This window comes from Colobus angolensis, unplaced genomic scaffold (genome assembly GCF_000951035.1).
Source record: "Colobus angolensis palliatus isolate OR3802 unplaced genomic scaffold, Cang.pa_1.0 Scaffold428, whole genome shotgun sequence".
Lineage (NCBI taxonomy): Eukaryota > Metazoa > Chordata > Mammalia > Primates > Cercopithecidae > Colobus > Colobus angolensis.
In genome coordinates this window covers 1396579-1421700 of record NW_012117688.1, presented here as the reverse complement: position 1 = coordinate 1421700, position 25122 = coordinate 1396579, and the positions used below count along the sequence as shown (strand labels likewise).

Below are 25122 nucleotides of genomic sequence, written 5' to 3'. Positions count from 1 at the left end.
TTATAGCTTAGGCTATATAGTCTTATAGGTTAATGGTAAGAGCTGGGATGAGAATGAAGATAACTCCTAATCCTGCTACAATCTAGTTTCACAATTTGGAGCCCATCTCCTGGATGTGAGAAGGAATTACAGATTTCATCCAAGCTCCCATCTGTGAACTACAGCCATGCATTGCTTAAAGACAGGGGTATGTTCTGAGAAATGCACTGTTAGGCGATTTTGTCATTGTGCAAATATCACGGCGTGTACTTACACAAAACTAGATGGTATACTACAACACTTAGGCCACATAGGTATAGCCTATTGCTCCTAGGCTACAAGCCTGTACAGCATGTTACTGTACAGAATGCTGTAGGTAACTGTAACACAATGGTAAGTATTTATGTATCTAAACATATCTACATACAGAAAAGGTACAGTAAAAATACAGTATAATCTTACAGGATTCCTGTCATATATATGGGTATATATAGTCTATTACTGACTAAAACATCGTATGTGGCACATAGCTGTTATCTAGGATAAGACAGGTTCAAGACCTCTGAACACAAACATATCATATGACTGACCATCCAGGTTATGGCCAACTATTATTCACTCTGGCATCTTATAATGGAAACATCACAGGCTTTGGAACCTGACAGACCTGAACTTGGATCCTGGCTCTACCACATGTGGTATACGAAACATATTTTTGGTCTTTGTCCCTGGTTCCTGTCTTAGAGCCCCTAAAATGCTAAGAATATCCTGAGTGATAATAATGTCTTTTGTTATTCATAATGAGTCCCTTTGATAAATACTGAGTTTATGTTAATGAGGTTACTTGTAACTGTAGTAGGGCCCCTAGATAATTTCAGGATAGGGCCAGTCACCAAAAAGACCAGATGATTAGAGGATTGAAGGGTTACTTGAAACCAAACTGACTCATGAAAAAAAGAAAAAGGATCAGAGGGTTGCAACTTTCAGCCCCACCCACTGACCTATAAAAAGTTGGGGAAAGACCCTGGGAAACATGGCAAAACCCCGTCTCTACAAAAAATAAAAAATTAGTCAGGTGGGGTGGTGTGTGCCTGTAGTCCCAGCTACTCAGGAGGCTGAAGCTGGAGGATCGCTTGAGCCCAGGAAGCAGAAGTTATGGCAAGCCAAGATGGTGCCACTGCACTTAAGCCTGGGCAACACAGCCAGACCCTGTCTCAAAAAAAAAAAAAAAGCAGGGGCAAGAGGCTAGAGATCAAGCTTCGTAAAAACTCTTGATGAGCTTCCTGGTTGCTGACCTTGTGGAGGTGCTAGGAGGCTTGCCCAGAGAGGGCTTGGAAACTCTGTGCCCCCATACCTTGTCCTGTCCATCTCTTCATGTGTATCCTTTTAAAATCCTTCATAATAAACAGGTAAATGTGTTCCCCTGATTTCTGTGAGCTGTTCCACCAAATTAATGGAACCCAAGGAGTGGGTCAAGGGAACTCCAATTTATAAATGATCAGTCTGGAGCACAGTTCACAACCTGGAACTTTCAACTGGCGCCTGAAGTAGGAGACAGTCATGTTGGGACTGAGTCCTTAATCTGTGAGATCTGACACTATTTCTAGGTAAATAATGTCAAAATTGAGCTGAATTACAGGACACCTAGTTGGTGTCCGCAGGAGAATTACTCTGGTGTATGGGGAAAAAAATCATCACGTATCTTGTTGCAGAAGTGTTCGGTGTTGAGTGTGAACATTAGAGAGGAGGTCAGGCGGGGTGGGTCATGCCTGTAATCCCAGAACTTTGGGAGGCCAAGGGAGGCGGATCATCTGAGGTCAGGATTTTGAGACCAGCCTAGCCAATATGGTAAGACCCCGTTTCTACCAAAAGTACAAAAATTAGCCAGGCGTGGTGGCGCAGATCTGTAATCTCAGCTACTCGGGAGGCTGAGGCAGGAGAATCGCTTGAACCCGGGAGGCAGAAGTTGCAGTGAGCCAGGATTGCACCACTGCACTCCAGCCTGCACAACAGAGCAAGACTCCATCTCAAAAAAAAAAAAAGATTAGAGAAGAAAAACTGCTTTTCCCTTTACAACATGTCAGATGAATGACCTTGGATTAGGAATGAAAAGGACAATAATAACGGCTAACATTTCTTGGGCACATTATATTCTAGGCACTCTTCTAAGCACTTGAAATGTAATAACCTAATATCCTTATTAGATAGGTATTATCATCATCCTTATTTTACAAATGAGGAAACAGAGGCATAGAGCAGTTAAGTAATTTGCCCATCGTCACACATTTGGTCTGATGATACCCAGCCCGTAAGGTTCTTAGGGTTAAATTAGATGATTTCTGTTAAATGCTCCTGGCACATATTAGGCCTTCCAGAAATGCGAGCTTTTTGAAAACACAGGACGCGGGGCAAAAGGAGTAACTTTAGATCATTTTTAAGTCATTCACTCCTTTCACATTTGTAGAGTACTATGCTCTGATTTTAGATAGTCTTTACCTCAAAAGTTTATATTTTACTTAATGCTAAAAAAATTATAATAGATACAGAGATAGAGAGAAAAAGGGTTCTCTCTTCCATCTGACCCTTTAGTATTAAAATAGACATTTTCTGTCATATCAGCACTAATCCAGTGAAAAGAGATCCATAAAAATTAATTCCTGAGGAATGAAAACGGATGGGACACAGCAAAGACAAAGATAACATTAGCTGCCAGCATTTATTAGGTTTTTATTCTTCATACCACTAGAGACAAAATCCAATTATAACGTGGTAGAAAAAAGCCACATTCAAGATCAAACTCTATAACTAACTTGATTAAGATGTTAATTTCCAGCTGGGCACAGTGGCTCAAGCCTGTAATCTTAGCACTTTGCGGGGCTGAGGACGAAGATTGCTTAAGCCCAGGAGTTCAAGACCAGCCTGAACAACATAGCGAGACCTCTAACTATATTTAAAAAAATAATAATAAGGTCAATCTCCTTACAAATAAAGTAGATATGATAATATCTGCCCAATCTATCCCTCAGGATTGTTATAAGGGTCAAATAAAATAGAACAGTACTTTGAAAAACGTAATGTTCTGACTACTTACGATAGTACTCCCGGTGGGAATTATTACAAACATTGTTAAACTAAACATATATCCAAAAGAAAAAACATAATGGCCAACTAAAACACTTTCAATTATCATTTAAACTCATCCTTTTGGAAAAGAAAAAGAAAAGCTAAATCAGTTCCTAACTGTAAATACTCAGCCACCTGTGTCTGAGTTCACTCTTATTTACTCACATTATAGTTATTTTGTGGAGGAAGTTAGGAGGTACAAGACAAAGAAGACAAAGGCTAAGTATCTTTTTTTGAGCTGAGGTCTTACTCTGTTGCCCAGGCTGGAGTGCAGTGGTATGATCATGGCTCACTGAAGTCTCGAATTCCTGGCTCAAGCAAACCTCTCACTTCAGCTTCCCCAGCAGCTGGGACTACAGGCATGTGCCACCATGCCCAGGTAAGTTTTAAATTTTTTTGTAGAGACTGGGTCTTGCTCTGTTACCCAGGCTGGTCTCAAATTCTTGTTCTCAAGCAATCCTCCTGCCTCAGGTTCCCAAAACAGCTGGAATTACAGGCACGAGCCACTGCACCTGGCCAAGACTATTTTTAAAGTGTGGGCCAAACACACAGACATGGAAAAATAAATCATGTGATAAAGAAAGAAAAAAACCTTTTTTGCTTGTTAAACATGGCATTCTGCATAAACTTTTATTTTTAAAAGTTCCACTGTTAAAACTTTATTTTTTTTAACCCCATATATTCTGAGCTTCAAACTAAAACTTTAAACTACTGCCTTAAGGTACTTACCAAAAGACAGAAAAACGCAGACGTCTTTCTTTCCTAGACCATACATCTTTTTCACCAACTCCAAATGAATGACTCTAAATATCAGGTATCGCATAGAGGAAAATGATTTCACCCCAGTATAAATATCTTTCTAATTTTGTGCCTAATTTTCATTGTCACTGTACCTATTATATAACAATTCACATGTTTATAAAGCCCACAAATACATAAAAGTATATTTTATGTACTCATAAAGTAATTAAAATTACTATTTATGGGCTGGGTGCAGTGGCTCATGCCTGTAATCCCAGCACTTTGGGAGGCCAAGGCAGGTGGATCACTTGAGTTCAGCAGTTTGAGACCAACCTGGCCAACATGGAGAAACACGATCTCTACTAAAAATATAAAAACATTAGCCGGGTGTGGTGGTGCATGCCTCTAATCCCAGCTACTTAGGAGGCTAAGGCAGAAATCGCTTGAACCCGGGAGGCGGAGGCTGCAGTGGCGCGAGCTGAGATCATACCACTGCACTCCAGTCTGGGCGACAGAACAAGACTCTGTCTCAAAAAAAAAAAAAGTGACTATTTATGATTTTAAGCTGGTTTTTTTGGGGTACACAGAATTTCAAACCCAAAAAGGTACTTACAGAAGGTTTAAACAGCTTTCTATCAGAAAGAAAGGCTTCTCGAAACACTTTTATGATCATATTTAATTCCCGTAGATACTGTCTTTCTTCTGCGATTTCAGTTCTGACAAGGTCATAGTAGTTTAATTCACCGGAAGAACTAGGTTCATCTTCACAGAGAGAAACCAAACCTATATCATCCTGATCAAACATGTCCATCAAAACCTGAGAAACAGAAATCAATAATGTTGATTTGTTTTATTTTCTTTATTTTTATAAAAACTGCCTCAAAGTACTTGAAATCTATACGTTATTAAACAGGGCAGGGAGCTGTAATCTCAGCTCCCTGGGATTTTGGGAGGTCAAGGCAGGAGGATCACTTGAGGTCAGGAGTTCCAGGCCAGCCTAGCGGACATGGTGAAACCCTGTCTTAACCAAAAATACAAAAAATTAGCCAGGCGTCATGGTGGGCGCTTTAATCCCAGCTACTTGGGAGGCTGAGGCAGGAGGATTGCTTGAGCCTGGGAGGTCAAAACTGCAGTGAGTCATGATCACGCCACTGCACTCTAGTCTGGGTGACAGAGCAAGACTCCATCTCACACACACATACACATACACACACACAACATTATTAAACAATAAGAGTTGTGTGTATTATAAGTAAATTTATATGAGAAAACCTAGAATAAAAGGAAAACTGAAGGTGGGAAATGTTCAAATAAAATCAAATATGGCAAAATAAATATTTCTGGAGATATGAACTAATGGTGAAATATGTACTAATACATATGCATATGTATGTGTATATATGTGTGCTATAATACACACACACACACACAATAGCAAAAAAAAAAAAAAAGCCTGTTTTTGGGGAACAATAATCTGAACCAAAAATCCCAGTTCAGCCACTACTTGACTATGATTATGAACACATTTATTCTTTTGAAAGTCATATTCCTTATGTGTAAAATGTAACTGATAAGAATAATTCACTGCGGTAATGTATATAAAATGCATACTACTATGTCTAGCAAATGGTAGGTATTCAACATAGTAGTTCCTTGCCATAGTATAAGGATGATAGTATATATTTAAGTAGGGTTAAAAGGAGAAAAGTGAAATGCTACTATGGTAGAGGCACATGATAGATCAGTGCGATGCATTTCTGATGCACATTTACTACAATGACCACTGCTATTACGTTCATTTGCTAAACCCAAACATCCCACAGATGCTTAAATTGTAGTAGCGACCACTTCTTTCAGAAATAGTAAAGATGCTACCACAGACTCAGGTCAACCAACAGGCAAGAACTAGCTGTAAATCAACAGAAACAGAAAGATGACTGTACTTTTTGTGTGTGTGTGTGTGAGACAGAGTCTCTGTCACCCAGGCTGGAGTGCAGTGGTGTGATCTCGGCTCACTGCAACCTCTGCCTCCCAAGTTCAAGCGATTCTCCTGCCTCAGCCTCCTGAGTAGCTGGGATTACTGGTGCACGCCACCATGCCTGGCTAATTTTTTTTTCTATTTTTAATAGAGACGGGGCTTCTTGGCCAGGCTGTCTTGAACTCCTGACTTCAAGTGATCCACCCGCCTCAGCTTCCCAAAGTGCTGGGATTACAGGTGTGAGCCACCGTGCCTGGCTGTGACCATACATTTAAAAATTAATAATAGTTTCTTTTAAAAAAATGATTAGACCTAGTTAATTATATATTTAAAACTGATTGAAAAGTACTCAGAGTTCAGCTAAAAGGTATACCCTGAAAAGGAAACTTCAAAGTAAAAAAACTTCAAAGGGATGAGAGGAAATTCTGACAACACAGTAATAGATATTCATTCGTTCATTCTGAAAAACATCTACTGATCACCATAAACTGTATCACATGTTGGTAAAATACGCTAATAAAGTAAACATGAACTCTGCCCTCCTAATCTTTTTGAATCTAACTCAGAAATATCTTATAAGCATCTTTTAAATCTGGTCAGCTCTCTCCATCTTACTGCAGGCTTTAGATTACTCTACTAAACAATCACCATCTCTTACAAGGATATACAAGTTTCATAATTTGATCTGCCTGCCACAAGTCTTCCCAACCCCAGTTTTAAAATCATGTTACTAAAAATAAATGATACATAAAAATGATACTGGATTTCACTGCCTTCTACATAAAATCCTAACTTCTTTAGGATAAAGGCCATTCATAATTTAACTCCCACCCACCTTCCTAATCTCATGTTCTGTGACACTCTCAAATCCCTCCCTTCCCCAATGCTTACTTCATGCAATCCACCTTCCTGTCATTGAAGACCATCATCCCCCCTTCCCAGCCACTTTTAACTTTAAAGAAACCAGTCAGGCTACACAGGGAATTTGGTGATGAAATCTGATTTCAAACAGACATGCAAAATAAAGGCAGGCATGAGACATAAAAACACACAGAAGAGCTACCACCCTCTTCTCTTCCCCACCAGAGACCCTTTTAGAGTAGGCCATACTTGCTAGCTATAACTTCTTGCTCCCATTCACTTAGCAAGCCCGTTACTATATTAAAACTGCTCTCACTATTGATCTAGTGTCAAATTTAATGGTGTGTTTTAGTCTTCCTACTTGTTTTCTCTAGTTTTTGACACAGCTGACCATTCTCTAATTCTTAAAACTCTTAACTCTCAGGGTGAGGCATGGTGGCTCATGCTTACAATCTCAGCACTTTGGGAGGCCGAGGCAGGAGGATCACTTGAGGCCAGGCATTCAAGACCAGCCTGGCCAATTCAGCAAGATCCTGCCTTTACCAAAAGTAAAAAAAAATAATAACCAGGCATGGTGGTAGACACCTGAGGTCCTAGTTACTCTGAAGGCTGAAGTGAATCACTTGAGCCCAGGAATTCGAAGCTGCAGTGAGCTAAGATCGTACCACCACATTCCAGCCTGAGTAACAGAATGAGATCCTATCTCTAAATAAGAAAAAAACACATATAAACCCCCCCCCAAACAATTTTTCTCTTCTTGGCTTCTGATACACCATTCTGTCAGTGGGGCCTCCTTCTCTATGACTTACCTTCTCTACCACCCATTCCACGTTTCCATTCTTAAAACTCTTTTGGTCACATAATACCAAAGTTCCTGAATTTAAATGCTACAGGGGTCAGGCAAGTAACATTATAATATACAAGAAGCAGTGGGAATTATGGCAAACCGGAAGGTGCACGCACCTAAAGAGGAAGTGTGTCGCTCAGTGCCAGATTTTCTGTTAGACATTCTGATTTTCTTTTTTCATGAAAAGTCTGGGATTTACATTTTTATGTAAAACTTTTACATCTGTAAATATAAATAGATGGCAAATAATTCAAAAATTTAAAAAACAAACCTGGAGACCCTATTCACTAGAAGGTCACCAGTCTGAAACGTCTGCTACACTGACAGAATGGTATATCATTCCTCAGAGTGAGCTCATTCCCTTAAATGATTTCCAATTACTATCTAGATGATAATGACTCCTAAGTGTTTATCTGTAGCCTCAGCATCTCTCCAGATCCTAGACAAATGTTACCTAAGGCTCGCTAGATATCTGCCTGTCTTAAAAAACCTGTATGTGTACACTCTCAGAATCACTAATTAAACAGCATCACCTACTTGGTCTTCATAACTGGAAAACTTGTCCATCACCTTAGACTTACCACTTTTCCAACTTCTCTCCTGTATCCATACAGTTCCCAAATCCTGTTGACTCTAACTAAGAAATATCCCCTACATCTGGTCAGTTCCCTCTATTTCCCTCTGTCTAGAATGTCTTCTCTTACTTCCCCTTCCCTCCCAGCTCTCATTTATTCACCTAACCAATCTCTACCCATTTTTTCACCACTTAGCTCAAATATAATTTTTTTGGATAGCTTTTCCAAACTCTCCCTGACTCCCTACCAGAATCTCTTCCACTAGCATTAGCCCTTGATTAGCAACTTTCTATCTTTCCTGTAGAAGCACATAATGTATAAAGTCATCCCTTGGTGTCTGTAGGGGATTGGTTCCAGTACCCACCCCATAGCCCCACAATCCTCAGATACTCGAGTGCCTTATATAAGATCACATACTATTTGCATATAACCTACACACATCCTCTTGTCTACTTAAATCATCTCTAGATTACTTGTAATATCTAATACAATGCCTACATGTCACTTCATTCACATAGATTAAATGTAGCACTCATAGCAAATTCAAGTTTTGCTTTTTTTGGAATTTTGTGGAATTTCTTTTTCCTGAGTATTTTTTCTCTGTGGCTGGTTGAATCCATGGATACAGAACTCATGAATACAGAGGGCCAACTGTATTAAAATTTCTGTTCTATCTTTTCCCCTACTAAATAGTAACCATCTAAAGATAAAACACAGTGCTTTCGTCTTAAAATCCAAAGCACCTGACACACAGTGAATACACAAAAGATAACTGTTTAAAGAGCATACATGTACTATGTGTATTTATAAACTATTAGACATGTAAAGCATTTTTTGGTCATGTTTATAGCATGAACAATAAAGTAGAGTCAGGCTAGATGCAGTGGTTCACATCTGCAATCCCAATACTTTGGGAAATTGAAGTGGGAGGACTGGTTGAGCCCAGGAATTCAAGACCAGCCTGGGTAACAAAGAGAGACCCAGCCTCTACAAAAAAATTTTAAACATAGCCAGGCATGGTGTTGGTTCAAGCCTGTGGTCCCAGTTACAAAGGAAGCTAAGGCAGGAGGATCACTTGAGCCCTGGAGGTTGAGGCTGCAGTGAGCCATGTTTACACCACCGCACTCCAGCTTAGGTGAGTCCTTGTCACCAAAAAAAAAAAAAAAAAAAAAAGAGAGAGAGAGAGCAAGAGCTAGCTCTTGAAACAGATGGAGTAATACTACCATGAAAGAGAAAATATATTCATACCCCACTCCTGGTAGCTTCAGATTTTTCTGGCCAGGTATGGGTGGCTCACGCCTCTAATCCCAGAACTTTAGAGGCCAAGGTGGATGGATCACCTGAGGTCAGGAGTTTGAGACCAGCCTGCCCAACATGGCGAAACCCTGTCTCTACTAAAAGTACAAAAAATTAGCCAGGCATGGTGGCATGCGCCTGTAATCCCAGCTACTCAGGAGGCTGAGATGGGAGAATCACTTGAACACGGGAGGCAGAGGTTGCAGTGGGCAGAGATTGTACACTACACTCCAGCCTGGGCAACACAGCAAGACTCTGTCTTAAAAAAACAAAAAAAAAAAAGGCCAGGCGTGGCTCACGTCTGTAATCCCAGCACTTTGGGAGGCCAAGGCAGGCAGATCATTTGAGGTCAGGAGTTCGAGACCAGCCTGGCCAACACAGCAAAACTCTGTCTTTATTAAAAATACAAAAATTAGCCAGGCGTGGTGGCAGGTGCCTGTAATCCCAGCTACTCAGGAGACTGAGGCAGGAGAATTGCTTGAACCCAGGAGGCGGATGTTGCAGTGAGCCAAGATCACTCCATTATACTCCAGCCTGGTCGAGAGAGCGAGAGTTTGTTTCAGAAAAAAAAAAAGGATAATTCAATAGGTTAAAAAGAAAATACAGAACTCAACTGCTAGTACATCTAGATCTGGTAAACTAAGCTTCTTCAGAGCAGCTTTGTGACCTCTTATTCTCTCTCTCTTTTTTTTTTTTTTTTTTTGTCCTCTATTGCCCAATGGCACAATAATAGCTCACTACAGCCTCAATTTCTCAGGCTCAAGCAATCCTCCCACCTCAGCCTTCCAAGTAGTTGGATGCACCACCACGCCCAGCTAATTTTTTTTTTTATTTTTAGTAGAGATAAGGTCTTGCTATATTCTCCAGGGTGTCTCACCTTTCTTTCTTTGTTTCTTTTTCTAAATTTTTTTGTAGAGATGAAGTCTTGCTATGCTGCCCAGGCTGGTCTCAAACTCCTGGGCTCAATATATCCTCCTGCCTCAGCCTCCTAAAGTGCTGGGATTACAAGCGTGAAGCACTGTGCCTGGCCTTTACCTTTCCTACACATCAATTTCCTTCTTAAGCATTTATATGTTCAACTTTTCCAGTTTAAATACTATTTTCCTTAATAATGACATATATACTAGAACTTAAATTCTATGGTTCTTTCGTATGATCATCTAATTCTCAGCAATCTTTGATATGCTAGAATACCTCATACAGTCAAATGTTGCTTTTATTTTTAAACGTAAAGAAACAGGGTTTGTTCTCAAGTTCTCCGTCTGGCACATTAAAGATACCCCTAGAAACCATGTATTCAAATAATTTATTAAACAGATGATTTGTGAGCTCTTGAACTAGTGATCTCTAGAAATCAGTTTGGATATACTAAGATCACATCATGTCATACAATCTCATTACTTACGGTTACATAACTAGACCCACAAATCAAGTCATCTGGAATTTTTTTTTTTCTTTTTTTTTTTTTTTTTTGAGACACAGTTTCACTTTGTTACCCAGGCTGGAGAGCAGTGGCACTCAGCTCACTGCAACCTCAGCCTCCCAGGTTCAAGCAATTCTTGTGCCTCAGCCTCCTGAGTAGCTGGGATTACAGGCAACCACCACCACGTCTGGTTGATTTTTTGTATTACAGTAGAGATGGGGTTTCACCATGTTGCCCAGGCTGGTCTCGAATTCCTGAGCTCAGACAATCTGCCAGTCTTGGTCTCCCAAAGTGCTAGGATTACAGGCGTGAGCCACCACGCCCGGCCAAGTCATCTGGATTTTAGCTAAGCATATGACAGTCTCTTGTGACAAGTAGGGGATCATGACAGGAATGTCTGAAACAATGACTAGCAAACTACCAGCCAAATCCAGCCCACAGACTGTTTTTGTAAATAAAGTTTTGCTGGAACACAGCCCACGCTAATTCATTTATGGCTGCTTTCATGCTACAAGGGCAGAGATGAGTAGATGCAAGAAAGATGTATGGCGCACAAAGCCTAAAATGTTTATCCTGTGGGCCTTTATAGGCAAAGTTTGTTGACCCATGAATTAAACAAAATGTGAAATAATAGCTAATAAAAGGTAATAATGAAGAAAAGTGGTAACTTTTAACCTAGAAGAATGCCACTAATAACATATGCTAGAAATCTCATTTCTTATATAATCCTTTTCTATATATATAGATTTATATTATATTTTTTAAGATAGAGTATTGGCTGGATGCAGGGGCTTACACTTGTAATCCCAGCATTTTGGGAGGCTGAAGCAGGTGGATCACCTGAGGTCAGAAGTTTGAGACTGGCCTGTCCAACATGGTAAAATCCCGTCTCTACTAAAAATACAAAAACATTAGCCAGGCATGGCGGCAGGCACCTGTTATCCCAGCTACTTGAGAGGCTGAGGCAGAAGAATCACTTGAAACTGGGAGGCGGAGGTTGCAGTGCGCTGAGATCATGCCACTGCACTCCATCCTTGGTGACAGAGCAAGACTCTGTCTCAACAAAAAATAAATAAATAAAATAAAATGGAGACTCGCTCTGTCACCCAGGCTGGAGTGCAGTGGCGCGATCTCGGCTCACTGCAACTTCCGCCTCCCAGATTCAAAGACACCTGGCCTTTTCAACATTTTTACTAAATAATTTTAATTCAAGGTTTATCAAATTTGTACACATTACAAAAACCTGGGTAGAGTACCTAAAATGCTGAATGAAAATTCAATTTTTAAAATGTCTACATATGCTGGAACATAGCCTCAATAACAGTATGAAATTTTCTAGGGATAAATTCACGTTCATTCTTACAATAACAACAAAAAATCAACAGCACAAGTTGGAGAAATCAAAGACATAACAAAATGGTACTTCATGTGGAACAGTCCCCGGGAGTTTAGAAATCTGCAGACTCAATAAGTACACAGAGTAACATAGTGCCAAAATATTAATGCTGAAATTATTAAAGAATAGCATATAGAATAAAGGATACGTAAGTGCATTTCAATATACTCTGTTGGTCAGACCAAATCTGGACTATTGTCTTCAGTTTTAGAAATCAGTCTAAAAGCAATATAACAAGGGGATCTGGAAATTCTGCCACATGATTTTTTAAAACTCTCAAAAGGTGAAGATTTAGGATACAGAAAAATGCTTCAAATAAAGGAATGACTTATTCAAAAAAATAGTTTATGGCCTGGTGCAGTGGCCCACATCTGTAATCCCAGTGTCTTAGGAGGTTGAGGCAAGAAAATCACTTGAAGCCAGGAGTTCCAGACCGGCCTGGGCAACATAGCAAGACCCTATTCCTACAAAAATTTAGAAATTAGCTGGGCATGGTGGCAGGTGCCTATAGCTCTAGCTACTTGTGAGGCTGAGGCAGGAGGATTACCTGAGCCCAGGGGTTTGAGGCTGCAGTGAGCCTGGGTGACAGAGGGAGACTCAAGCTCTCAAAAACAAACAAGCTGGGTGTGGGGGCTCACGCCTTTAATCCCAGGACTTTGGGAGGCTGAGGCGGGCAGATCACGAGGTCAGAAGTTCGAGATCAGCCTGACCAACATAGTGAAACCCCGTCTACTAAAAACACAAAAATTAGCCAGGCGTGGTGGCGGGCACCTGTACTCCCAGCTACCTGGGAGGCTGAGGCAGGAGAATCGCTTGAACCTGGGGGGCAGAGGTTGCAGTGAGCTGAGATCATGCCACTGCACTCCAACCTGGGCAACAGAGCGAGACTCCATCACAAAAAAGAAAAACAAAAAACAAAAAAACAAAAAACAAACAACAAAAAATGCACATGTGTTTTCACTTACATGTGGAATCTAGAACAAACTCATAGAAGCAGAATAGAATGTGGTTCTATCAGAGGCTGCAGGGTAGGGGGACAAAACCTCAATTAGGAGGAATCGGGTCTTTTTTGTAAGATTTATCGCACAGTATGGTGAATATAGTAAATAATAATGTATTTACATTTCAAAATTGCAAAAAGTAAATTTTTTTGTCATTTCAATTTTCAAAAGAAAGTTTTGTGGGTACATAGTAAGTGTATATATTTATGGGGTAAATGCAGGCATATAATGCATACATCAGAATAAAATGGAGTCTCCATCACCTCAAGCATTTATCCTTTCTTTGTGCTACAAACAATCCAATTATACTCTTTTAATTGTTGTAAAATATACCATAAATTATCGTTGACTGTAGTCACCCTGTTGAGATATCAAATACTAGATCTCATTCATTCTAACAATATTTTTGTACCCATTAACCATCCCCATTTCTCCCACTCCATCTACCCTTCCTAGCCTTATAACCATCATTCTACTAGCTAAGAGTAAATTTCAAATGTTCTCATCACAAAAAATAAGTATTTGAATAAATGTTAATTAACTTGATTTAATTATTCTACATTGTCTTCGTGATCATAACCTTACCTTGTACTCCATAAATATATACAACTATAATTTGTCAATTTATAATTTAATAAATTAATAAATAGAAAGGAGAAAAGAAAAGAAAGTGCTCAAATAATGACAGGAACAGAAAAACCAAGCTAGGGCTCCTAATAACCAAATCTGGAAAAACTGAAACTTTTTTTTTGAGACAGAGTGCAGTGGCGTGACCTCGGCTTCATGTAGCCTCAATCTCCCAAGCTCCAGTGATTCTCCCACCTCAACCTCCCAAATAGCTAGGACTATATTTACAAGCACACGCCTGGCTAATTTTTTTTATTTGTAGAGACATGTTGCCCAGGCTGGTCTCAAACTCCTGAGCTCAAGCGATCCACCTGTCTCGGCCTCCCAAAGTGCTGGGATTATAGGCATGAGCCATGGTGCCTGGCCTGCAACATCTGAATAATGAAGTAACAGATTACGACCCATTGAATAAAATAATAATTCATTAGTCCATATGAAGATAAACAAATTTGAGTGTGATGAAGAATAAGATACACAGTTTCAAAATACTCCACAAAATGTTCATTTATTAATTACAAAAGGGAAAAGAGTAACTTCACAGATGAGAAGCCTGGCAGATAACTCCCTAATCAAGTAATCAGTCAACATCACCACCACTAATGAGACACAACAAAATCATGTGCCTGTGTGCCATCTGAGAAAATGCAATGAGAAGAACACAGCACAATTTCTATATTCCTGCCAAAGAAGACCATTACCTGATTCTAACCAATAGAAAACAACAGAGAAAATCTAAATTGAAGGACATTCTACACAATAACTGACCTGTAACCCTCAAAAGTGTAAAGGTTATAAAACTTAAGGGAGGAGAGTTGATTCTAATGTCTCTCTCCCCAACCATGGAATTACACTGCAGTGGTCCCTGTGCCTATTGCCATGGCCTCCCTTGAATAAAGTCAACTTTACTATCTTTTTTTTTTTTGAAACAGTGTCTTGCTTTGTCGCCCAGGCTGGAGTGCAGCGGCCCAATCTCAGCTCACTGCAAACTCTGCCTCCTGGGTTCAAATGATTCTCGTGACTCAGCCTCCTGAGTAAGTATGATTACAGGCATGTGCCACCATGCCCAGCAACTTTTTTTGTATTTTTAGTAGAGACGGGGTTTTACCACGTTGACTAGGCTGGTTTGAACTCGACCTTAAGTGACCTGCCTGCCTCAGCCTCCCAAAGTGCTGGGATTACAGGTGTGATCCACCATGCCTGGCCTGCTTTGTCATGTTTAAAAAAAAAAAAAAAAAAAAGGTAAGGGAAGAATGAGGAATTATTCCAGACTGAAGAGGATAAAAATACATGACACATAAACAATATATGCTTCTGGAATGAATGATTTTGGTAAAAAGATCATTAGGATATGTGACAAGACTTGAATGATGTTTGAAAGTTAGATGGTATAATGTATCAAATGTATTCATTTCCTGGATTTTGACTGTCAGTCATACTGTGGTAATATAGCAGAATGTTCTTGTTTATAGGACACACTATGTTGGCAACTTACTCTCATATGGTTCAAGTAGCAAGGGTGTACTTTTTGTTATACTTTCAACTTTTCTATAAGTCTAAGATATTTTCAAAGTTAAAAAAAAAAGAAGTAGCCATAATTTTAGAAGTCAAAATAGAGATAACAAGGAATTGCTACCACGATGTAAGTGAAAAGTCATTTTTGAAATTATGGAATCGTACAATGGGTCTCAGTCATTATAACTGCACATCAGAATTACCTGGAATGCTTTCAAAGAACACTGAGGTTTGGAGATCCAATCCAAGCCAATTAAATCTCTGGGGGTGATATGCAGGCATCAGCATTCTTTAAAAGCTTTCTATTAATTCTGATGCGCAGTCAAGGGCGAGAACCACTGACATGTGCTAGGTCCTGGAGGTTGTTCACCCTGAGAGAGCTTCATTTAGGCATTTTCTTTGTAGTCTTTCTGGCCTCACTCATGCTAGAGTTCATTACTTTCTCCACTGTACCTTGGACTTAATAGTATAATAGTTTTAATCATGTTGTTCTGTAATTATCTGTTTATTTTTATTTTGCAGTAAAATAAATACCTTCTAATACAAGGATTGCAATCTTATTCAGTGTTATAGCTTCAGTGGGTGCAGTGGCTCATGCGTATAATCCTAACACTTTGGGAGGCCGAGGCAGGCACTTGAACTCAGGAGTTCAAGACCAGCCTGGGAAACATGGTGAAACCCTATCTCTCCAAAAAAACACAAAAACAGCTGGATGTGGTGATGCATGCCTGTGGTCCTAACTACTCGAGAGGCTGAGACAGGAGGATCTCTTGAGCCAGGGATGCAAAGGTTGCAGTGAGCTGAGATTGTGCCACTGTACTCCAGCCTGGGTGACAAAGTGAGACCTTGTCTCAAATAAATAAATAAACAGGAAGAAAAATAAGAAGGTGAGAAAAGGAGTACAGAATAATATGAAAGACTCAATTTCTGCCCGCAAGTAGCTTACAGCCAGGAAAGAAGAAAGATATAAAAACAAAAAAATGATCAGAGGGGAGTAACTTCAGCATTGCAGCCTAATTTTCTCTCTCCCTGTGCCTCACTAAGCTAAGCTGTGAAACCAAAGTAGGGTCTTCAAAATTACTTACACTTAAAGTACCTGAGTAGAACTCTATATATTCTCTTTCTGAAAATATAAAACTCAAACTACTTAAATTGGTTTGAGGCCTTGGATGTTTTTTTCTTGTAAGTAAAAGATTCTTGACCAAAAAAAGAGATCCCCACCCTGCCATATGCTTAAAAACCTGGAAATATCATGGTTACTCTGTAAAGGCAGGATTTTTCTCTCTTCCAGTACTAGCAAGTATAAAAATTACTTATCTAATAATGTATACAAAAAGATTGAGGCAGAAATGAGTATAGTTGCTATTCAAGTTAAGTTTAAATACCTTGTAACACTTACCTTATCCGCACACATTGACACTTTTATGTCCTGCTGAGATATTTCATAATGCCGGATATTAAAAACATAATTACCAGCCAATTTTAAAATATCAGCTGAGATATATTCTAGTACAGCCACAATATATAGGGACACATGGTAGTCCACTTTGTACCCTAACACTTCCTGTGAAAAGAATAAATAATTTAATTGCAAAATGTAGCACTGTCAAGTATTAAACACTTAAAAAATTTCTAATTAACATCCTTGCTTATAAAAAAACTTTCTATTAACTACATGTCTAAATGTAGTTTATAAAATGAATCTCTGGTCCCTGAATTGGGGGCTTTTTTTCTTTTAAGAGACATCTAATCTAACAACTCTGCCTTTTATCAAACAACAACAGTTGATCTTAATATAGAAATCTTGGGTTGCACTCCACTAAAAGCCTCCTAATACATTAACCAAAACTCATCTGACAAATATCAAAATATCTGCTATCTTCAAGGACCCTGTTTTAAAACCAGTATCCCCTAATTACAGTAGTTTCTACTGAGGGGAGGAGAGGAAGTGTGTGTGCATGTGTGGTGGGGGAGTGCGCAGGGGGACGGGGTGCTTGAATTTGCTACAAAACTCTTAAAATCCATATATATCAAGCATATTTTGCCCTATGCACTAATATGCATCTAGTAGGCAAACTAGGTCCTAGCCCACTTTTCCAGTATGTAAAAAATAATCTGTAATAACACAAATTAATCTTAAAAACAGTTCTGCTCTGAACTCATAGTAGCTTCTGACATTATGCACTTTCTTAATCAACAAACGGCTGAGAATCATGGCCTACTACATAGGAATCAGTCAGAGTAGCAGTCATTGGAAGATGCCACAATGGGCCAGGCATGATGGCTCATGACTCTTATCCTACCACTTTGGGAGGCCAAAGCAGGTGGATCACTTGAACCCAGGAGTTTGAGACCAGCCTTGGCAACACAGCAAGACCCTGTCTCTATAAAAAAAAAAAAAAAAAAAAAGATGCCACAAAATAATACTGATGCATTACCACTATTAATAATTTTAATATTGTTTGAAAAGCAAATTTCACCAGAGTATAATTATTTTGTATACATATTTATATGACACGTATGTACAAGTATACACATGCAAGCGCACATATACACACTAACACAGACCGTGCTACATTAATGCTTTATAAATATAGAAATAAAATATTATTTGTTATAAAGAACAACCCCCAACCAATGTTTAATCTTTTGTTACCTTCAACGAAGGATGGATTTTGTCCACAGGCAGTAAAAGAGGATTTCTTCGTTTTCGTTTTTCTATAGCAGATTGTGCATCAGCAATGGCCCATTTATCAATTGGGTGAGGAAAGGTCTTCTGAACTCGCTCCTGTTCAATCATAGCAGAACCATTGTAGTATTAATAAAAGTGTTTGTAAATAGGAAATTCATACAAAATTCAACTTAATCACTATTCTTAATGCTAGCAGATAATAGTGACATAATACATTCTGATTCCTGTAATAAATACATTTTTTGGTTTAAAAAAAGGTCAGGCCAGGCACAGTGGCTCATGCCTGTAATCCCAACACTTTGGGAGGCTGAGGCAGGTGGATCACTTGAGCTCAGGAGTTTGAGACCAGCCAGGCAACATGATGAAACCCCATCTCTATTAAAAATGACAAAAATTAGCCTGGCATGGTGGTGCATGCCTGTAGTCCCAGCTACTTGGGAAGCTGAGGTGGGAGGATCGCTTGAACCCAGGAGGTGGAGATTGCAGCGAGCCGAGATCATGCGACTACACTCCAGCCTGGGTGAGAGAGAGACCCCAACTGGAAAAGAAAAAAAAAAGGTCAACAGGACTATCAAAATTTTTCCACATAATTTTCATGGATAAAACAAAAAGGCAAAATTCAAAAAGAAAGCTTTAAACATAATTAAGGTGAACTGGAAAAATGAAAAAACAATACATAGGATATATAAGAAAGATTAAGAAAACATGAAATAGTGTATTAGTGATTTTAAATTAGGTTTCTAGAGTTAAAACTATTTACCTGGCAGAACAAAAATTGTTCATTCATTTTTAATCATTAGTATACAGCCACTCTGCTTTCGCTAATCTTAGAGCTTCAAATAAAAGAGATCATGTATCTCTTGGAAGACGAAGTGAGTTAGAGAGCTCAGAACGGCTTATGAAAATACATACCTTGACAAAAACAATCCTAGCCTTTGTGGTTCATCTTTTTTGGAGATAGGGTCTTACTTTTTCTCACTTCTGGCTGAAGTGCAAGTGCAGGGGCGGCTCAGCTCACTGCAACCTCCATCTCCCAGGCTCCAACGATCCTCCCACCTCAGCAACCCAAGTAGATGGGACTACAAGCACCTACCACTACTCTTGGCTAATTTTTCTATTTTTTGTAGAGACAGAGTTTTGCCATGTTGCCCAGGCTGGTCTCAAATTCCTGGGCTCAAGTGATTGTGTCTGCCTCAACTTTCCAAAGTGCTGGGATTATAGGTGTGAGCCACTGCACCTAGGCAGTTCATCTAATTTTAATTTAAATTAGTGAGCCACTGGCATGAAAAAGAACTACTGAGATCTGAATTAAATTCTAATTTAGCAGGGTTTCCTATATTCACAATTATAGTCTCAGATTTTAGCAAATTTAGCTATTGAAAAGTATGCTTTCAGTGTATTTATTTCATGTTCAAAACTAGTAGCAGAGGCTGGGCATGGTGGCCCATGACTCTAAGTCTCAGCACTTTGGGAGGTCAAGGTGGGAGGATCCCTTGAGGCCAGGAGTATGAAACCAGCCTGTGCAAGTAGGGAGACCCTGTCTCTACAAAAAAATTTTAAAATTAGCCAGGCATGGTTGCATGCACTGAGGCAGGAGAACTGCTTGATCCCAGGAGTTCAAGGCTACAGTGAGCTATGATCCTGTCACTACACCATAGTCTGAGTGATAGAGCAAGACCCTGTCTATTAAAACAAAACACAAGAAAATTCAAACAACTGGCAGCAGAGAACAGGGGGAAAAATGCTTTAATTCCAAGAATCCTGGAAAATCTTAATAGCTCAATTGCTACAAATTAAGATTTCCCTTTATACTGAAATTTGTTATAGCTGGGCACGGTGGCTAACACCCGTAATCCCAGCACTTTGGAAGGCTAAGGAGGGAGGATCACTGAAGGCCAGGAGTTCAAGATCAGCCTGGGCAACACAGCAAGGCCCAGTCTTTACAAAACCAAAAATAAAAATTAGCTGGGCGCAGTGACACGTGCCTGTAGTCCCACCTACTGGGGAGGCTGAGGCAGGAGGATCACTTGGACCCAGGAGTTCAAGGCTACAGTGAGCTATGATCATGCCGCTTCACAAAAAGAAAGTTGTTGCTTACAGAAAAAAATTTTCCAAAAAAAAAAAAAAAAAAAGGAAATGTAAACAGTATAGTATAAAAGTAATTTTTGAAAATACGAAAATTAGCCTGCGGTACACACTTGTAGTCCCAGCTACTTGGGAGGCTGAGGCAGGAGAATTGCCTGAACCTGGGTGGCTGAGGTGGCAATGAGCCAAGATCACACCACTGTACTCCAACCCGGGTGACAGAGTAGGACTCCATCTCAAAAAATAAAAACAAAAATAATTTTTGATAGCTGTACTGTTAGACATTTGTTTTGTTTTTAGCAGGAGAAAAAGAATACAAATTATATTAATATTAATTTTATGTGCACAGGGTGCTTTTATACAAAAGAAGTAAAACTCTCCCTAACAGATATTGCTAAAAATCCAAAAATACTTCCATGTAACCAAGGCAAAACAAGTATTTTAGCACTAATTTAAACATAGTTTTTCAGAGAGATATGTATATATACACATACATACATATACATTTTTTTTAAATCAATGAGCAAATGTCCTCAAAATTTACACTAATCTTTTACTGAGGTAATACTTACATGCAGTACAATACACAGATCTTAAAATGTACAATTTGTTGAGTTTTAGAAATGCTTATGTCTGTGTAACCATTATCTCAACTGACACAGAGAACATTTTTTTTTTTTTTTTTTCATTTTCTTTGAGACGGTCTCACTCTGTCACCCAGGCTAGAGTGTAGTGGCACCAAGATCTCGGCTCACTGCAGCCTCCAACTCCTGGGTTGAGTGATTCTTGTGCCTCAGCCTCCGGAGTAGCTGGGACTACAGGTGTGCACCACCATATGGGCTAATTTTTGTAATATTGGTAGAGATGGGGTTTCACAATGTTGGCCAGGCTGGTCTCAAACTCCTGACTTCAAGTGATCCACCCACCTTAGCCTCCCAAAGTGCTGGGATTACAGGCATGAACCACCATGCCTGGTCTCATTGAGAACATTTTTATAATCCTGATCTCCAACCCTCATAGGCAACTACCATTCTGATTTCCACCTCAATTGGCTTTAGCTGTTTCTAAATTTCATATACATATGAAATTATACATATGTACTCATTTGGGTCTGGCTTTTTTGCTCTATATAATGTTTATGAAGGGCAGCTATATTATTGCTCATATCGATAGTTCATTTTTAAAATTTTACTACTGACTAGTATTCCATTTTATGAATCTGCCACATTTATTTATCCATTTTCTTGTTGACAGAAATTTGATTTGTTTCCAACTCTTGGTTATTATGAATTAAACCACTTTAGCACTCATGTATGGGTCTCTTTGTGAATATATTTTCGTTCTCTAGGGTCAAATAGGAACAGAACTACTGGGTCATATGCTAGATATATATTTAACTTACAAGAAACTGACAGTTTTCCAAAATGATTATACCATTTCATATTCCCACTAGCAATGTTTAAGAGTTATAGTTAGGCCGGGTGCAGTGGCTCACGCCTGTAATTCCAGCACTTTGGGAGGCCAAGGCAGGTGGATCACGAGGTTAGGAGATCAAGACCATGGTAAAACCCTGTCTCTACTAAAAATACAAAAAAATTAGCCAGGTGCGGTGGCAGGCGCCTGTAGTCCCAGCTACTAGGGAGGCTGAGGGGGGAGAACGGCATGAACCCCGGAGGTAGAGCTTGCAGTGAGCCGAGATCACACCACTGCACTCCAGCCTGGGCGACAGAGCTGAGGCTGGGGTCAATGGTTCACACCTGTAATTCCAGCACTTTGGGAGGCCATGGTGGTAGGATCACTTGAGCCCAGGAGTTTGAGATCAGCGTACGCAACATAGGGAAACTCATCTCTACAAAAATATTTAAAAGTAGCTGGGTATGGTGGCCCACACCTGTAATCCCAGCCACTCAGAAGGCTGAGAAGGGAGGATCACCTAAGCCCAGGAGGTTGAGGCTGCAGTGAGCTGTGATGTAATTGTGCCACTGTACTCCAGCATGGGTGACAGAGCGAGATCCTGTCTCAAAAAAAAAAAAAAAAGAAAAAGAAAAAAGGAAAGGAAAGGAGGAAAAGAAAAGAAAGAGCTAGCTGCTCTACATTCTCACCAACATTTGGTGTAATCAGTCTTTAATTTTATCCTTTTTAGTGGGTAGGAAACAGTATCTCACCGTGGTTTTAATTTCTATTTCCCTGATCACTTACGAGCTTCAGCACCTTTTCATGTGCTTACTGAATATTAGTAAATCTTCTTTTACATGTTTCTGTTTAAGACTTTTGCTCCTTTAGGGGAGAAAAGTGTCTTTTTCATTATTGATTTGCAGTAGTTTTTAATATAGTCTGGATTCAAGCTCTACATTTTCCACTAGTCTATGATGACATCTTTTTAATTTCTCATCTATTTTCTTCTTTGTTTTGTTTTTTTGAGACAGTTTCCCTCTCTCACCCTAGCTAGAGTGCAGTAGTATGATCATGGCTCACTGCAGCCTTGATTTACTGGGCTCAAGCAATCCTCTGCCTCAGCCTCTGAGTAGCTGGAATTACGGACACATGCCATTAGGCCTGGCTAATTGTCAAACTTTTTGTAGAGACAGGGTCTCCCTATATTGCCCAGGCTGGTATCAAACTCCTGAGCTCGAGCAATTCTCCTGTCCCAGTCACCCAAAGTACTGGGATTACAGGCGTGAGCCACCGCACCTGGCCTTATTATTAAATATAAAGGACTATGTTTTGAATCCTCTCTAAAAAACATGTGCCTAACCCCAGATTATGAAGATATTTTCCAGAATTTTCTTCTAGAAACCTTGTAGTTTAGATGTTGTCTAAGGCCATGATCCATTTTGAATTAATTTTTGTCTACGGCATGAGATAGGTTTCAAGGTTATTTCCCCTCATAAATGTACCCAGTTGTTCTAAGACTTTTTTTACTGAAAAATTTGCCTTTCCTCAATGAACTGCCTTGATGTTTTTGTCAAAAACAAACTGACCATATATCTCATACATAATGTCAATGGTTTTAGTTTCCACAATAATTTAGAATGATACAGATACAAAAATTAATTCATACAAGTGGTTGAATGGCTTCTTGAAATGACAAAATAATTTTTACCTCTACATCTTGAACAGTCCTTGGCTGGGCCATGCATAATTTATTAAGCAGCTGAAAAATCAGCTCTTCAATATAATAGAGAGACTCTTCATTAGCTGAGAGAGTGGGATGCACTTGTTCCTGAACCTTTAAAAAAAGTTATCAGTTAAAGTAATGGCAAAATAATATAAATTGAACAAAAGTCAAAGAGAATCTTATACATAATTAATATTTTACTATAATGGTTACTCAAAACAGACATAAAACACAAAATGAAGAAAAAAACTATTTGTTGGTCTCTGTAAACTTTTCTTAACCCACAGAGCAGTGGTTCTTAAATATTTTTGGACCCTTTGAAAAATCTATGGGAAGTCATTGAACCCTCTCTTCTCTATCACCAAAAAGCATATACACATAAACTACTCGATACAATTTCAGAGGAATTGTGGATACCTTGAAGTCAACAAACCTACTTGAAGTCCATGCAGATCATGAATCCCAGTAATAAAGGTACCTCTGAAAAACCATACTCCTTTACAAATTATAGAGGTGCTCTGTGAAATACGCGCTACTCAGCTTTCACAAGAGCATTGCCACCACCAGCTATGCTGAGCCCCCTACCGTTTTTTCTTTTCTTTTCTTTTTTCTTTTCTTTATATTAAGCAGCTGCATCCTTCCAGGAATGAGCTGTTTTTGTTTCTAAATTTTTGTCCTAAAAAATAATACTGTCTGACTGGATATAAGAAATATGGTAAATAATAGTACCTAGCATACAGTAGGTGTCCTATAAATATTTGTTGAAAGAAATAATAAAAAAGTATTGCTTTCTTTTTTCTTTTTTTGAGACGGGGGTCTCACTCTGTCACCCAGGCTCACTGCATACCTGGGCTCAAGTGACCTTCCCACCTCAGCCTCCCAAGTAGCTGGCACTACAGGTGTGTGCCACCATAACCTGGCTAATTTTTAAAACTTTTTGTAGAGATGAAGTCTCACCATGGTGAGACTTGAACTCCTGGGCTCAAGTGATCCTCCCACCTCAGCCTCCCAAAGTACTGGGATTATATGCATGAGCCACCACACCCAGCCTGTTTTAAATTTTTGTGCCATGAAATCAGAAGCATATCAGAAGCACTAACACAAAAATAGATAACTTGAATAGCCTCATAGTTAAGCAAAAGTAATTTAAAACCCTCCCCACAAAGAACACAGCACTGAAGTTAACCATTTCATTTGAAGTCTCAAAATTTACCATAGAATTCTTCCTAACATCAGATCACATGCCCACCACTAAACCGACCATTGCCAAAAAATGATTAGCCTATGATTTAGACTTTGCCATTTCCTAAGGGATCCATGTCTGAACAAAATGAGAGTTTAAAAAAATTAGCATAGACACAGTGGCTAACGCCTGTAATCCCAGCACATTGGGAGGCTGAGGCAGACAGATCACCTGAGGTCAGGAGTTTGAGACCAGCCTGGCCAACATGGTGAAACTAAAAATACAAAATTAGCTGGGTGTGGTGGCGCATGCCTGCAATCCCAGTTACTCAGGAGGCTAAGGCAGGAGAATTGCTTGAACCTGGGAGGCAGAGGTTGCAGTGAGCAGAGATCGCACTAGTGCACTCCAGCCTCAGTGACTCGATCTCAAAAAAAAATAGCATAAAATTGTGCATTATAGCCTCATATTTTATAAGTCTATAGGATTTATAGTAAAATCCCTTCTTTCATTCCTAATATTAGTTTTTGTGTGTTGGTTCTTTTCTTGATCAACATCTCAGAGGTTTATCAATGTTATTAATCTTTAAAAGACCCAACTCTTGGCCGGGCGCAGTGGCTAAAGCCTGTAATCCCAGCACTTTGGGAGGCCGAGACGCGCGGATCACAAGGTCAGGAGATCGAGACCA

The 25122-nt window shown here is 39.4% G+C and overlaps 1 protein-coding gene across 2 annotated transcripts in view; it reads right to left on the bottom strand.

The window, feature by feature from the left end:
- SOS2 (son of sevenless homolog 2 (Drosophila)) overlaps nt 1-25122 on the bottom strand; it is a 113200-nt gene that overhangs the window by 62907 nt on the left and 25171 nt on the right. For both annotated transcript variants that reach the window (XM_011956908.1, XM_011956909.1), the window contains exons 2-5: nt 23240-23365; nt 18016-18147; nt 16759-16923; nt 4457-4660 (exon numbers count right to left, since the gene is read on the bottom strand). In XM_011956908.1, coding sequence (XP_011812298.1) covers nt 4457-4660; nt 16759-16923; nt 18016-18147; nt 23240-23365 — 627 coding nt within the window. The remainder of the gene's footprint in view (nt 1-4456; nt 4661-16758; nt 16924-18015; nt 18148-23239; nt 23366-25122) is intronic.